Source organism: Saccopteryx leptura, chromosome 10 (genome assembly GCF_036850995.1).
Source record: "Saccopteryx leptura isolate mSacLep1 chromosome 10, mSacLep1_pri_phased_curated, whole genome shotgun sequence".
Taxonomy (NCBI): domain Eukaryota; kingdom Metazoa; phylum Chordata; class Mammalia; order Chiroptera; family Emballonuridae; genus Saccopteryx; species Saccopteryx leptura.
The window spans coordinates 45,689,676-45,704,182 of NC_089512.1; the positions used below are offsets into that span (position 1 = coordinate 45,689,676).

The 14,507-nt window shown below is 40.3% G+C and overlaps 1 protein-coding gene across 5 annotated transcripts in view; it reads right to left on the bottom strand.

Moving 5' to 3' along the window:
• Positions 1 to 14,507, bottom strand: part of TFDP2 (transcription factor Dp-2) — a 191,264-nt gene that overhangs the window by 155,417 nt on the left and 21,340 nt on the right. For all 5 annotated transcript variants that reach the window (XM_066350493.1, XM_066350497.1, XM_066350489.1 and 2 more), the window contains exon 2: positions 5,844 to 5,949. Coding sequence is in view for 3 of the 5 variants with exons in the window: in XM_066350489.1 (XP_066206586.1) it covers positions 5,844 to 5,858 (15 nt within the window). In the remaining 2 variants the exon portion in view is untranslated. The remainder of the gene's footprint in view (positions 1 to 5,843; positions 5,950 to 14,507) is intronic.

Sequence of the window (14,507 nt, forward strand, 5' to 3'; positions counted from 1 at the left end):
GAAGGTTAAGCTAAACAGTAGGTTACATAACAGTATGACCTCATTTTTACTAAAAATATATATAACACATACATTTGGTTTATATTGTATATATGATATATTATATACATACCAGGCAAAATTTTACTCATAATTTCTAGGCTAGTTTCTTGTACTTGTATTTTCTAATTTTTCTGTAATGAGTATTATGGCTTACATATTTAAAAGAGTCCTGCCTGACCAGCGGGTGGTGCAGTGGATAGAGCATCAGACTGGAAGGCAGAGGACCCAAGTTTGAAACCCCAAGGTTACCAGCTTGAGCATGGGGTCGCTAGCTTAAGCCTGGGATCACAGACATGACCCCATGGTCACTGGCTTGAACCCAAAGGTCTCTGGCTAGAGCTTAAGGTGGCTGACTTGAGCAAGGGGTTACTTGCTCCACTGTAGACCCCCATCCCGCCCTCAAGGCACGTATGAGAAAGCAATCAATGAACAACAAGGTGCTGCAATGAAGAATTGATGCTTCTCATCTCTCTCCCTTCCTGTCTGTCTGTCCCCATCTATTCCTCTCTCTGTCTCTTTTTTTTTTTTTTTTTCATTTTTCTGAAGCTGGAAACGGAGAGACAGTCAGACAGACTCCCGCATGCGCCCGACCGGGATCCACCCGGCACACCCACCAGGGGCAGTGCTCTGCCCCCCAGGGGGCAATGCTCTGCCCATCCTGGGCGTCGCCATATTGCGACCAGAGCCACTCTAGCGCCTGAGGCAGAGGCCACAGAGCCATGCCCAGCGCCCGGGCCATCTTTGCTCCAATGGAGCCTTGGCTGCGGGAGGGGAAGAGAGAGACAGAGAGGAAAGCGCGGCGGAGGGGTGGAGAAGCAAATGGGCGCTTCTCCTATGTGCCCTGGCCGGGAATCGAACCCGGGTCCTCCGCACGCTAGGCCGACGCTCTACCGCTGAGCCAACCGGCCAGGGCCTCTCTCTGTCTCTTTATCTGTCTCTGTCACAAAAAAGCAAAACAAAAAAAGATTCTTGACAAGGCCAAAAAATACACCTTGAATTAACTTTCAAATTATTGTATACTGAGTGAACTTAAGTTAGACACACTTGCAATTTAGGTCTATAAGAAAATCACTGAATACTAGATACTATTAATTAACAATTTTTTTTCTTTTTTTAAAGATTTTATTTATTCATTTTAGAGAAGGGGGGAAAAAGAGAGAAAGAGAGAGAGAGAAGGGGGAGAGAAGGGGGGAGGAGCAGGAAGCATCAACTCCCATATGTGCCTTGACTGGGCAAGCCCAGGGTTTCGAACCAGCAACCTCAGCATTCCAGGTCGACGCTTTATCCACTGTGCCACCACAGGTCAGGCCAATTAACAATTTTTTATGTACATTTTTTTTTAGATTTTATTTATTCATTTTTGGAGAGGGAGGGAGGGAGTGTGTGTGTGTGTGTGTGTGTGTGTGTGGGAGAGAGAGAGAAAGAGAGAGAGAGAGAAAGGGGGGAGGAGCAGGAAGCATCAACCTCCATACGTGCCTTGACCAGGCAAGCCCAGGGTTTTGAAACGGTGATTTCAACATTCCAAGTTGATGTTTTATCCACTGCGCCACCACAGGTCAGACTGGTTAACAATTTTAACCCAGAAACAATGAATACATTGCCATCTCAGTAAAGCTTCCTTTTGTAAAGTGATCCATCCCACAATCCATGTAGTTCTAGTCAGAACCTGACCCAGAGCTGGCTATTTATGGTACCCCATTTCCTTCTTCACTGGCTTGTTTAAGCATGTAGGCCAAGCAGGGTCAACCAAAACTTCTGCACGGAGTATGAAATATAAATGCTAAAAAAGAACACTTCCTTCTCTTCCTGAGATAAACATTTTAAGGCCAATGTAGGCAGTATGTCATCATATAGAACCAAGAGATGGAAAAGCAGAAACAGAGCCCTGACACCATCATTTGATCTCCTGAATCCAGACGTGTTTGAAGCCAGAGTACTTCAGACTTTTCAGTTATGGGAACCAATATATTCCACTTTCTGTAATAAGCTGTTTTGAATAGGCTTTCTGTTGCCTGCAACTATTAAGAGACCAAGTATGAAACGAATAAGGTAAAAGTAACTCTTCACAAAAAACCATTCTCATAAAAGAAATACAAAATGGGAAACAAAAAATAAAGATGTAAATAACTAAATATATGTTTAAGGACACCTCCATAAGACTGGGCAATCTCTTCCATATCAGAGTTACATGTGACACAATTGATCATTCCCTCCTTCTTGGAACACTTTCTTCACTGGGTGCCCAGATCTTTAGGATAACACTGCCTCCTTTTCTGGCCATTCTTTAAGACTGCTTGGTCCTCATGAATTCTCTATACATAAATGTACTATATAATCTCATACAGCCTCTGCTTTAAAGTAATTTCATATGAAATGACTTCGATATTTCTATATCCACTCCCAAGCTTTCCCCTGAGCTCCAGAGTCATTTATCAAACTGCCTAGCTGATATCTCTACTGGGATGTTTTTAGGTCTCTCAACTTCAATATATTCAAAATAATTTTTTGAGTTTGCCACAAAATCCTGCATTGACCCAAGAGTTCTTCTTTACCGAGTTACAGAAGCCAATACTGACAAGTCTTCTTTAACTTATTCCCTGTCTGCCTAACTAGTAAGTCCTGATGGCTGTCCCTTTAAATACATTCCAGATCCAAACACTTTCCCCCACCTCCAATATATCATTACTCCAGCCCAAATCACCACTCTGTTGTCTGAACTACTGGGTAAACACCAAACAAGTCCTTACTTCTATTATACAACTAAGTTGCCACAACAAAGAACTGATGCTTCGCTTCTCATCTCTCTCCCTTCCTGTCTGTCCCTATCTGACCCTCTCTCTGATTCTGTCTCTGTAACAAAAACAAACAAACAAACAAAAAAAAGATCTTATCTACTGCAGAATGGCTAGTAAACATGATGCCATTTTCAGACCACCTTTTCAATTATCTCCCACATGCTGCAGCCCAATCTGAGGCTTTAGTCTCTTCCTGTCCCTAACTGCAGGGTTTCAGAAAAGGGTCAACTCATCAATTCTCCCCCCCACCAGGGTGCCATAACAGAAAGAGAAACGTGTTGCTCATTGATTGATTTCTTCCAAATATATAGACAAAGTAATGGGAGTATACTTCCACTGGTTCAAATGCTTTATGTTACTTTCAGGAAACAACTTTTAATATAACAAATTGTAAATATGACTAGAAAGATTATATTTGATTCAAGGCATATATCACGCCAAAATATACCATCTTTTTTTTTTTTTTTTTAAACAGAGACAGAGAGAGTCAGAGAGAGGGACAGACAGGCAGGAACAAAGAGAGATGAGAAACATCAATCATCAGTTTTTCATTGCGACACCTTAGTTGTTCATTGATTGCTTTCTCATATGTGCCTTGACCATGGGCCTTCAGCAGACCGAGTAACCCCTTGCTCAAGCCAGCGACCTTGGGTCCAAGCTGGTGAGCTTTGCTTAAACCAGATGAACCTGCGCTCAAACTAGCGATCTCGGGGGTCTCAAACCTGGGTCCTCCGCATCCCAGTTCAGCGCTCTATCCACTGTGCCACCACTTGGTCAGGCCAAAATATACCACCTTGTTGCTCAGGATAACTTTCACATCCCCTTTTTTACTAAAGGAGAGAAAATCGAGGTAATATCCCGTAAAAAAATTTTCAATACACAGACTAAAATTTTGCTTCTGCTTTTCCCCAAATTAACACTTTAACAAATATATACAAGAGTCCTAGATTAAAGCAAACTACTCCCTGGCTCTGGTCGCAATATGGCGACGCCCAGGATGGGCAGAGCATCGCCCCCTGGTGGGCAGAGCATCGCCCCCTGGTGGGCAGAGTGTAGCCCCTGGTGGGCGTGCCGGGTGGATCCCGGTCGGGCGCATGCGGGAGTCTGTCTGACTGTCTCTCCCTGTTTCCAGCTTCAGAAAAATGGAAAAAAATAAAATAAAATAAAGCAAACTACTCCTGATAATTTATCCTAACAAAATTAACTAAATGTTAATGAAGCAAAATCTATTATCTGCTTATAGCCACTAATGCATGCTAAAAGCAAGATTAATAATAGCAAAGCAGAGATAAGTAATAAGGGGTTTTCTTGTTTTGTTTTTTTTTTGACAGAGACAGAGAGAAGAACAGATAGGGACAGACAGGAAAGGAAGGAGATGAGAAGCATCAATTCTTCAGTGAGGTACCTCAGTTTTCACTGATTGCTTTCTCATATGTGCCTTGACCGGGGGGCTACAGCAGACCGAGTGACCCCTTGCTCAAGCCAGCGATCTTGGGCTTAAGCTGGTAAGCCTTGCTCAAACCAGATGAGCCCGCGCTCAAGCCAGCAACCATTGGGGTTTCGAACCTGGTTCCATCGTGTCCCAGTCCAACACTCCATCCATTGCGCCACCGCCTGGTCAGGCAAGGGTTTATTTTTTTAAAGCTATTCATTAAATGTATAATGGTAGTATATACTTAGAACAATCTGTCTGGCTTATGAGGAGACCTTTTTTTTTTTTTTTTTTTTTTTTTACTTAATATACTGCTTGCTTTTCCTGGTCACAACTAACCAAAGCACTAGCAGATATCAGACTCGAGCACTGCCAGAAGTCCTTCCCAATGAGCCAAGGAGTCTGAAATTGGAGCTAACACAGGCAGACAGAATCTGTCAGGCTGCCTCTGTCCCTCCCTTCACATCTCTCTCCGAACAGGCTGGTTCTGTAACATGTCGACTGAGATGCTGACTAGGGAACTGAGGAAGATGACTTGCAGAGAGAGAGAGTAATGAAGCAGATGCACAGAGACAAGCAGAGATGACAGGTAGAAACCAAATACTGCCTCAATTCCTGGTAGAGTTCATGCTCCTGGACTCAGATCTTTCTGAGGGCCCACTAAAATCCTACTCTTCAATTCCTTGAAACATCCTTATATCTTTATAGTAAACTCCTTTTTGTTTAAGATAGTCTACACTGGTTTCTACAGCCTGTAATCAAAGACTCCAATATAACAATATATAGGAAGAGGAAAGCAATTACATTTAAGTTATTCCCTGTATGCTGTAGTATTTACTTTCTGGCATAATCCTTCACCCTAACTGGAAGTAAGTCCATTGATACAGGGTGACAATCAGAAAGTGACTTCAAAGAAAGTAGATTCAGAAATGATAGTTTCAAACAACAACAAAAAAGAAATTGAATAACTTCTTCAAAACATCTAAGGTCTAATGTAACCTTCACCCTAACTGGAAGTAAGTCCATTGATACAGGGTGACAATCAGAAAGTGACTTCAAAGAAAGTAGATTCAGAAATGATAGTTTCAAACAACAACAAAAAAGAAATTGAATAACTTCTTCAAAACATTTAAGGTCTAATGTAACCTCAGGAACATGTCATAGAGGATAGCAAGCTTCTTCTAAACAATGTCTGAGTATATACATTTCCCTGAGTAAATCCAAAAGACAAAAACTGAACCAAATAAAACAATAAGGGCAAGAAACTCTCCAGCAATATTAAAACAAATTTATTACAGTACCCAACAAAGGAGAAGGGTGGGAAACTTTCAGGAGAAAGCAATTTTGCAGCTGTTGAGGAGTAACTTAGTAGCAATTTATAGAAATGCTACTGTGCTTGTTAAGGTACTGTATTCAAAGCATTAAAGTTTACTATCTTGTTCTTTGCATAAACAAAAACAATTTTAATTAGTGCAGGAAACTGAATTTGATTAATCTGAGTGGTGAAAAAAATACCTGTAGGAAAAAGAACTCTCTTTAAAAATAGTTACATTCAAAAGTTTACAAATACTTACATTTTTTGCCGTCATGTCAAATTGTATTCGATTTAAAATTCTGTAAAGCCATTTAAAAAACAAAAATAAAAAACTTTGTCTTCAATAATTCTTTAAAAAGAACATCCTGTTAAAGAAAAAAAGAAATGTCAATGTAATAACAATAACTGACATTTATGTCAATATCTATCCTATGTGATATACATTCTTTTGTAAGTGAATTGCTTAAATTAATCCTCACAACAAAACTGTAAGACATATATACCATTTTAATCCTCATTTTCCAGATAATGATTAGAGTTTAGAGAGGTTAAGTATTTGACTCAGCTAATTCCACTAACAAGTGATAAATACCAGACTTTGAAATATTAAGACTTTATTATACTTTCCACAACCCACTGAAAGAAACAACAGGCCTTCTTGGAGAAACAGCCAATTCCAGGACTGGGGCAGAAAATGTGCAAGATAAACCTAGAACATTTTAGTGTACCTAAAGTAAGGAAGGGCTCAAAAAATGATGGAATCTTGTTTGTTTGTTTGTTTTTTCATTTTTTCTGAAGCTGGAAACAGGGAGAGACAGTCAGATAGACTCCCGCATGCGCCCGACCGGGATCCACCCGGCACGCCCACCAGGGGTGATGCTCTGCCCACCAGGGGGCGATGCTCTGCCCATCCTGGGTGTCGCCATGTTGCGACCAGAGCCACTCTAGCGCCTGAGGCGGTGGCCACAGAGCCATGCCCAGCACCCGGGCCATCTTTGCTCCAATGGAGCCTTGGCTGCGGGAGGGGAAGAGAGAGACAGAGAGGAAAGTGCGGCGGAGGGGTGGAGAAGCAAATGGGCGCTTCTCCTGTGTGCCCTGGCCGGGAATCGAACCCGGGTCCTCCGCACGCTAGGCCAACGCTCTACCGCTGAGCCAACCGGCCAGGGCCAAAATGATGGAATCTTATCAAAAGTATACAGGAGCCAGCTTAAAGAGTCTACAACCAATAAACAATGTGCACCAAAGAACATATTGATAGTAATAGATTATAATAAACTATAATCTCATTGAATAAAATAATTTTCCAGGTGTCCATACTGATATGAACAAATAATGAGGCCGAAGGGAAAGCTCTTCTTTATAATACAATGCCAACAATACAAGGTGGGGCAAAAGTAGGTTTACAGTTGTTTATATGGAAAATACAATAATAAATAATAATATAAGAATAAACCATGGGCCCTGGCCGGTTGGCTCAGCGGTAGAGCGTCGGCCTAGCGTGCGGAGGACCCGGGTTCGATTCCCGGCCAGGGCACACAGGAGAAGCGCCCATTTGCTTCTCCACCCCTCCGCCGCGCTTTCCTCTCTGTCTCTCTCTTCCCCTCCCGCAGCCAAGGCTCCATTGGAGCAAAGATGGCCCGGGCGCTGGGGATGGCTCTGTGGCCTCTGCCTCAGGCGCTAGAGTGGCTCTGGTCGCAACATGGCGACGCCCAGGATGGGCAGAGCATCGCCCCCTGGTGGGCAGAGCGTCGCCCCTGGTGGGCGTGCCGGGTGGATCCCGGTCGGGCGCATGCGGGAGTCTGTCTGACTGTCTCTCCCTGTTTCCAGCTTCAGGAAAAAAAAAAAAAAAAAAAAAAAAAGAATAAACCATGTTTTGTGTACTCACAATTGTAAACTTACATTTGCCCCACCCTGTACAAAGGAATGATGCAGTTAGAAAATCCCCCATTTGTTATTTTCTAAGCAAGAATCATCAACAAATACTGAAGTGTGGAAAAGAAAGGCTCTTAACATGAATAATTTTTGGCAAAACTTACTTTCTCTAAAACAAGATTTTTAGCAGAACTTCCTTTTTCTGAAAATACTCCCTATTCTAGGCCTTGAGGCTGGTTTCCCAGACTGTGGCCTTGGACTAGCTTTGCAAAGTAGCAAGTGTTCTCAGAATGTTTCTCCCTGAATTAGCCCTATATATAAACATTGTAAGAAAGCTTGTTTCACTGCTTTGTTTTACTGCTATGCTTCTTCTCCTCCCCATTCCTCCGTCAGTATGTAATTTTCCCTTTAAAAGCCAGCCCCAAGCTGTGTTCCCCACTGCATTGATTTGAATGACTTAGGTCTCCATGCGGTCCACACAGCCGGTTAATTCAAGACTCCCTAATTTGGCTAACTGATTGTGTTGTGTGGCATCTTGCTGTTCCGATACAACAATACTATACTTAATAGATGAGAATTGGTAAGAAAAATTGTATTTACATACTTTTGAAATATCTCCCCAATAAATACATATTAATTCAAATTTTACAGCCAAGCCAGACACACACCATGTTAGCCAGATAGATCAAAGCCACCAAATGACCACCAACAACGAGACTAACATCTGCACCTCTTCAAGTGCACTGAGATGGATTTATAATATCATTTCCAAGGTTTTCTGCTCAAAGTGCATAATCAGAATCTAGTTATAAGGAAATATCAGATAAGTTTAAATTAAGGAACATTCTGTAATATCATGAACTGAATTCTTCTACAATATTGGTATCATTAGAGATAAAAGAAGCCTGAGAAACATTACAAATTAAAAACAACCAAACTCACATAAAAATTAAATTCAACCCATGATCCTGGACTGGACTCTAGACCATAAAAAAATAATTGCTTTGAAGAACATCATTGGGGCAATTAGAGAAATCAAAATATGGTCCATAGACTATATAACCGTATTGCCTAGTGTTATATTTTATTTCCTAATTTTGATCACAGTTAGATAGGATAAGGGTCTCAAGGTGTAGGCAGTTATTATTAAAAGTTGTTATTATTTTTTTAATCAAGTGAGAGGTAGGGAGGCAGAGAAAAATTCCCATATGTGCCCCAACCAGAATCCATCTGACAACCTCCATCTGGGGCTGCTGTTCCACCCATCTAGGGCTGCTGCTTCATTGCTCGGCAACTGAGCTACTTCAGGCACCTGAGGTGAGGGCATGGAGCAATCCTCAGTGCCCGGAACCAATTTGCTCATTTGAGCCATAGCTGCAGGAGAGGATATGGTGGGGGGGAGAAGTAGATGGTCGCTTCTCCTGTGTGCCCTGACCTAGAATCAAACCCAGGACTTCTACACACCAAGCCAACACTCTACTGCTGAGTGAACCAGCCAAAGCCAAAAGTTACTATTTTTTTAACTTAAAAATATTTTTTGCCTGATCAGGTGGTGGTGCAATGGACAGAGCATCAGCCTGGGTCATTGAGGACCCAGCTTCGAAACCCTGAGGTCACCAGCTTGAGCACTGGTTCATCAGCTTGAATGCGGGGTCACCAACTTAAGCATGGGATCATAGACATGATGCCACGCTGCTGGCTTGAGCCCAAGGTTGCTGGCTTGAGCAAAGGGTCATCGGCTCAGCTGGAGCCTCTCCAGACCTCCGTCAAGGCACATAGGAGAAAGCAATCAATGAACAACTAAAATATATATGTATTTTATTGATTGATTATTAAAGAGAGAGAGAGAGACATCAATTTGTTGTTACACTTACTAATGCATTCCCTGATTGATTCTTCTTTGTGCCCTGAGCAGGGATGGAACCCATAAACTTGACCGTATTGGGAAAACGCTCTAACTGACTAAGCTACCCAACTAAGCTACTGGCCAGGGCAAAGTTATTCTCACTAAATGTTAAAATGTACACTAGAATCTATGTAAACACAATAAATTAAAATCAATCAATTAATAAATAAATAAATGTTAAAATGTAATATGGTATTTTGCAGAAGCAGCTGTAAGCAGAAACTCAGCTGGATAAATGCAGCCAACAGCAAAGAAGAAATCAATCTGTGTAAGAATGGCTAAGCCTCTCTTTGGGGAAACAGAACTTTGGATGTGAATATACTGTCTCCTTTTTTTCTTTCTTTTTTAAAAATTTTTTAAAAACTTTATTTATTCATTTTAGAGAGGGGAGAGAGAGAGAGAGAGAGAATGGGGGAAGAGCAGGAAGCATTATCTCCTATATGTGCCTTGACTGGGCAAGCCCAGGATTTTGAAACAGTGACCTCAGCATTCGAGGTCAATGCTTTATCCGCTGTACCATCACAGATTAGACCCAGTCTTCTTTTCTTGCTGCAAGTGAAAACACAACCTTGGGACAACCATATCTCATTCTTAAACAGAACATCCCAAATGGCAAACCACTAAAGTCAGTAACAGTATTATGGGGTTTTTTAAGTGAGTGCCCCATCCTTAGAAAAAATACACCAAAATATTTAGGAGTGAAAGGGTGTATGATAGCAGCAACTTACTTTCAAATGATAAAAAAAAAGATACAATTTGTATATATAAAATGGGAATGATAATAAAAAAGCATAGGTGGCAAAATGTTAACAATTGGTAATTCTGGGTAAAGGGTATTCAGGAGCTCTTTACCCTATTTCTACAACTTTTCTCTTACTTTAAAATTATTTCAGGCCCTGGCAGGTTGGCTCAGCGGTAGAGCGTCGGCCTGGCATGCGGGGGACCCAGGTTCGATTCCCGGCCAGGGCACATAGGAGAAGCGCCCATTTGCTTCTCCACCCCCACCCCCACCCCCCACTCCTTCCTCTCTGTCTCTCTCTTCCCCTCCTGCAGCCAAGGCTCCATTGGAGCAAAGATGGTCCGGGCGCTGGGGATGGCTCCTTGGCCTCTGCCCCAGGCGCTAGAGTGGCTCTGGTCGCAACAGAGCGACGCCCCGGAGGGGCAGAGCATCACCCCTGGTGGGCGTGCGGGGTGGATCCCAGTCGGACGCATGCGGTTTCCAGCTTCAGAAAAATAGAAAAAAAAAAAATTATTTCAAAATTAAAACTTTAATAAGACATTCAGGAATAAAGTTGATGTTTGCTTTTCCACTTAAGCTGCAGATTTGTTCACAATTTCTATCATGACCTAATTTAAAATTCAAGTTCCTATAATGGAACTGTTTCGCATTCATCAATTACCATATTTCCCCATGTATAAGATGCTCCCATGTATGACGTGCCTTAATTTGGGGGCCAAAATTTAAAAAAAAATGTATTACATAAAGTTATTGAACCCAAGTTTTATTCATCATAAAATTCATACAATCCTCATCACTGTCAAAACTCCCATCTATTATTAGCGTGTCCTCATCTGTGTCTGATGATGAATCATGGTGTTCAACAAGTGCAAAAACAAGCACAAAACAGCAGGAAATACAAGTTTAAAAATCAACAACCACTATATATGATGCACTCAGTTTTTAGACACCAATTTTTTCGGAAAAAAAGTATGTCTTATGCATGGGGGAAATATAGTTTTTGTTATTTCCTCTTCAGTATTATAAAAATAAAATATTAAATAAATAATAAAACATAAGTTCCTGAGTTGCCATTTGCCAAATTACTCAACATATTAAAACTAGAAATTTAAGGCTAAAATACAAATATTTCATTTTTAAAATTTTCACCAAGTTTGATATAATAGATCTACATACAACTCTGTACCTAAGACCATATTTACAAAATTTTCCACATACAAAATCATGAATGATGTAGTAAAAAATATCAAAGAAGCAATATTATAAAGTTCATGGTCTCTAACTACAATGCAATTTTTAAAACTTATTTAGTAATTTTAGAAAAAGAAGAAGGGAGAGGAAGAGATAGAAACATCAATCTGTTTCTGTACACGCCCTGACTAGGGATCAAACTGGCTACCTTTGCATATCAGGACGATGCTCTAACCCAGTGGTAGTCAACCTGGTCCCTACCGCCCGCTAGTGGGCGTTTCAGCTTTCATGGTGGGCGGTAGTGGAGCAACCAAAGTATAAATAAAAAGATAGATTTAACTATAGTAAGTTGTTTTATAAAGATTTATTCTGCCAAACAGCGAAAATCTGACATAAAGTACTTGGTAAGTAATTATTATTATATGCATTAACTTGCTGTAACTCTGCTTTATAAATTTTATAAAGTAGCGTTACTTTCCTACTTTATAAATCACCATTACTGTGGAACTGGTGGGCAATTAGAAGATTTTACTACTAACAGAGATACAAAAGTGGGCGGTAGGTATAAAAAGGTTGACTACCCCTGCTAACCAATCAAGTTATCCAGACAGGGCCACAATGCAATTAAATTAGGAATCAGCCATTTAAGAAAAAATTAAAGGTCAGATATTTAAAAAATGAAAATATATTATTGCTCAAACAACCCATAAATTAAAGAAAGAAATTTGAAATATTTAGAAGTGAACGAAAATGAAAATGAAAATAATAAAACTTGTAAAGTGCATTGAAATAGTACTTAAAGGTAAATTTATATTTCTTTTCTTTCATTAAGCAATCATTAAGCTTTAAAAGCTTAAAAAGATCAGTGGAACTCAAAGGAAGAAGGGAAAAAAAGCAAGAACGAATGAAATAGAAAAAAAAATCAAAATAACAACTGGTTCTAAGTGTTTTGCTTGAAGTCCGTCCGTGTCTAATAAATAGAGCAATATTGTTAGCAGAGTGAAAAGTGCATGGATTTTTTTTTTAAATTTAGGATCTGTTTCAGCTCTGAAATTTCTTAGCTCTTTGACCTTGACCAAGTGACTTAACCTACTTAAGCTTCATTGTCCTCAACTGAAAAATGGGTCAAGTATACGGAGGTTTTTTAAAATTATGTTAGGAGTAAATCAGATACAATCAAAGTGAAAATAATCAAATCCACCAAGTCAGTGTACGAAATGCCCTCCGGTTTATACATAAACACTGAACACATAAACACCGAACCACAAAAAATTTCAATTTTAAATTTTTTTTTTTTTTTTTTTACACAGAGACAGAGAGAGAGTCAGAGAGAAGGATAGACAGGGACAGACAGACAGGAACAGAGAGAGATGAGAAGCATCAATCATCAGTTTTTTGTCGTGGCACTGTAGTTGTTCATTAATTGCTTTCTCATATGTGCCTTGACCATGGGGCTACAGCAGACTGAGTAACCCCTTGCTCAAGCCAGCGACCTTGGGTCCAAGCTGGTGATCTCGGAGTCTTGAACCTGGGTCCTCCTCATCCAGTCCGACACTCCATCCACTGCGCCACCGCCTGGTCAGGCTTAAATATTTTTAAGATTACCTCATAATCAACTAAAATGTAGTTATAACAAAAAACAGTAATGTCTTTTCCATCCAAAATACCTGTTTTTTTTTAGAAACCTGCTGTATCTAAGACAGACACTGTCCCCTACTCAATTATCATTTTCCTCTTCTTCCCTAAGAGAAGTTGAAGGTGGCAATGACTCCAACTAAAAATACTGCATTCTCAGTCTTCTTCTCAAACAGGCTGACCATATGATGTGTATCTGGCCAACTAAATGTAAACAAACATTGTTGGGCTAGGCTGCCAGATTTGGCAAGTCCTTTTTCCTTTCTCCCCATTTCTTCAAGGTCAGAGGGTGGTTGTACTGCCAAGAGCTGCTTGTCTCCAGTACTATATTTGGTATTCAGTCTTGTAAAATATTTCCTAAGGACTGTGTTGAGTGACAACACTGTGCCATTCTCCCAAATAAAATAAAAAGTGTTACTATATATTTCAGCACACTATATCAATAGGCTACCAATAAAAATGCTGCTTAGCAACATTAATGGACTTGACAAAATAAAACACAATTTTGTTTAGTATTCCCTTTGTATCTTCTCTCCAGAGCTAGCACAAACTGGAACCTCTAAATGTTACCTAAATGAAGTTTGAAATAGAGGCCAAAGTACATGAGTTTCTTGAGCAAATTTACTTGAACGTCTGTGCCTCAATTTCTTCATCTGCAGTCATAATATATCTACTTAATTAAATGAGTCAAGGCATGAAAAATCATTAAGATACAGTACTTCCTCCAAATTAAAACACTATATAATTCACATAGTGCAAATGAAAAATACCACAACATAAATCCAATTTAAAACAGAAAAAGTTTTTAATTGTAGTTAAGAAAAACTTCTAAAATTAACGAAATTAGGCAATAACTTCATCATTAATCCAGACAGCAGATATTCTAGTAAATGAGAGAAACAGCATAAACCTTCAAATGTAATTTAAATTCTATAAAATTATAGTAAAATAAATGTTACAAAAGTAAATGGGATTGTGACAACTCTTCTTCATTCAATTAAAAATGAAGAGGTATGGGCCCTGGCCAGGTGGTTCAGTGGATAAAGCATCAACCAGGTATACCAGAGGTCACAGGTTTGATCCCCTCAGAGGACATACAAGAAGCGATCAATGAGTATACAACTACCTAAATGGAACAACTAAGTGAAACAAATTTATGCTTCTCTTTCTCTCTCAAATCAATGGAAATTAAAAAAACCCCAAAAATAAAAAACCGACCAAGTATAACGTGCTGTCTTTGAATGAGAGCTTATAATCTTTTAATTTAGAAGTATACAATTCAGCCTGACCAGGCGGTGGCGCAGTGGATAGAGCCCCGGACGGGGATGCAGAGGACCCAGGTTCGAGACCCTGAGGTCGACAGCTTGAGCGCGGGCTCATCTGGTTTGAGCAAAAGCCCACCAGCTTGAACCCAGGGTCACTGGCTCCAGCAAGGGGTTACTCGGTCTGCTGAAGGCCCGCGGTCAAGGCACATATGAGAAAGCAATCAATGAACAACTAAGGTGTTGCAACGCGCAATGGAAAACTAACGATTGATGCTTCTCATCTCTCTCCGTTCCTGTCTGTCTGTCCCTGTCTAT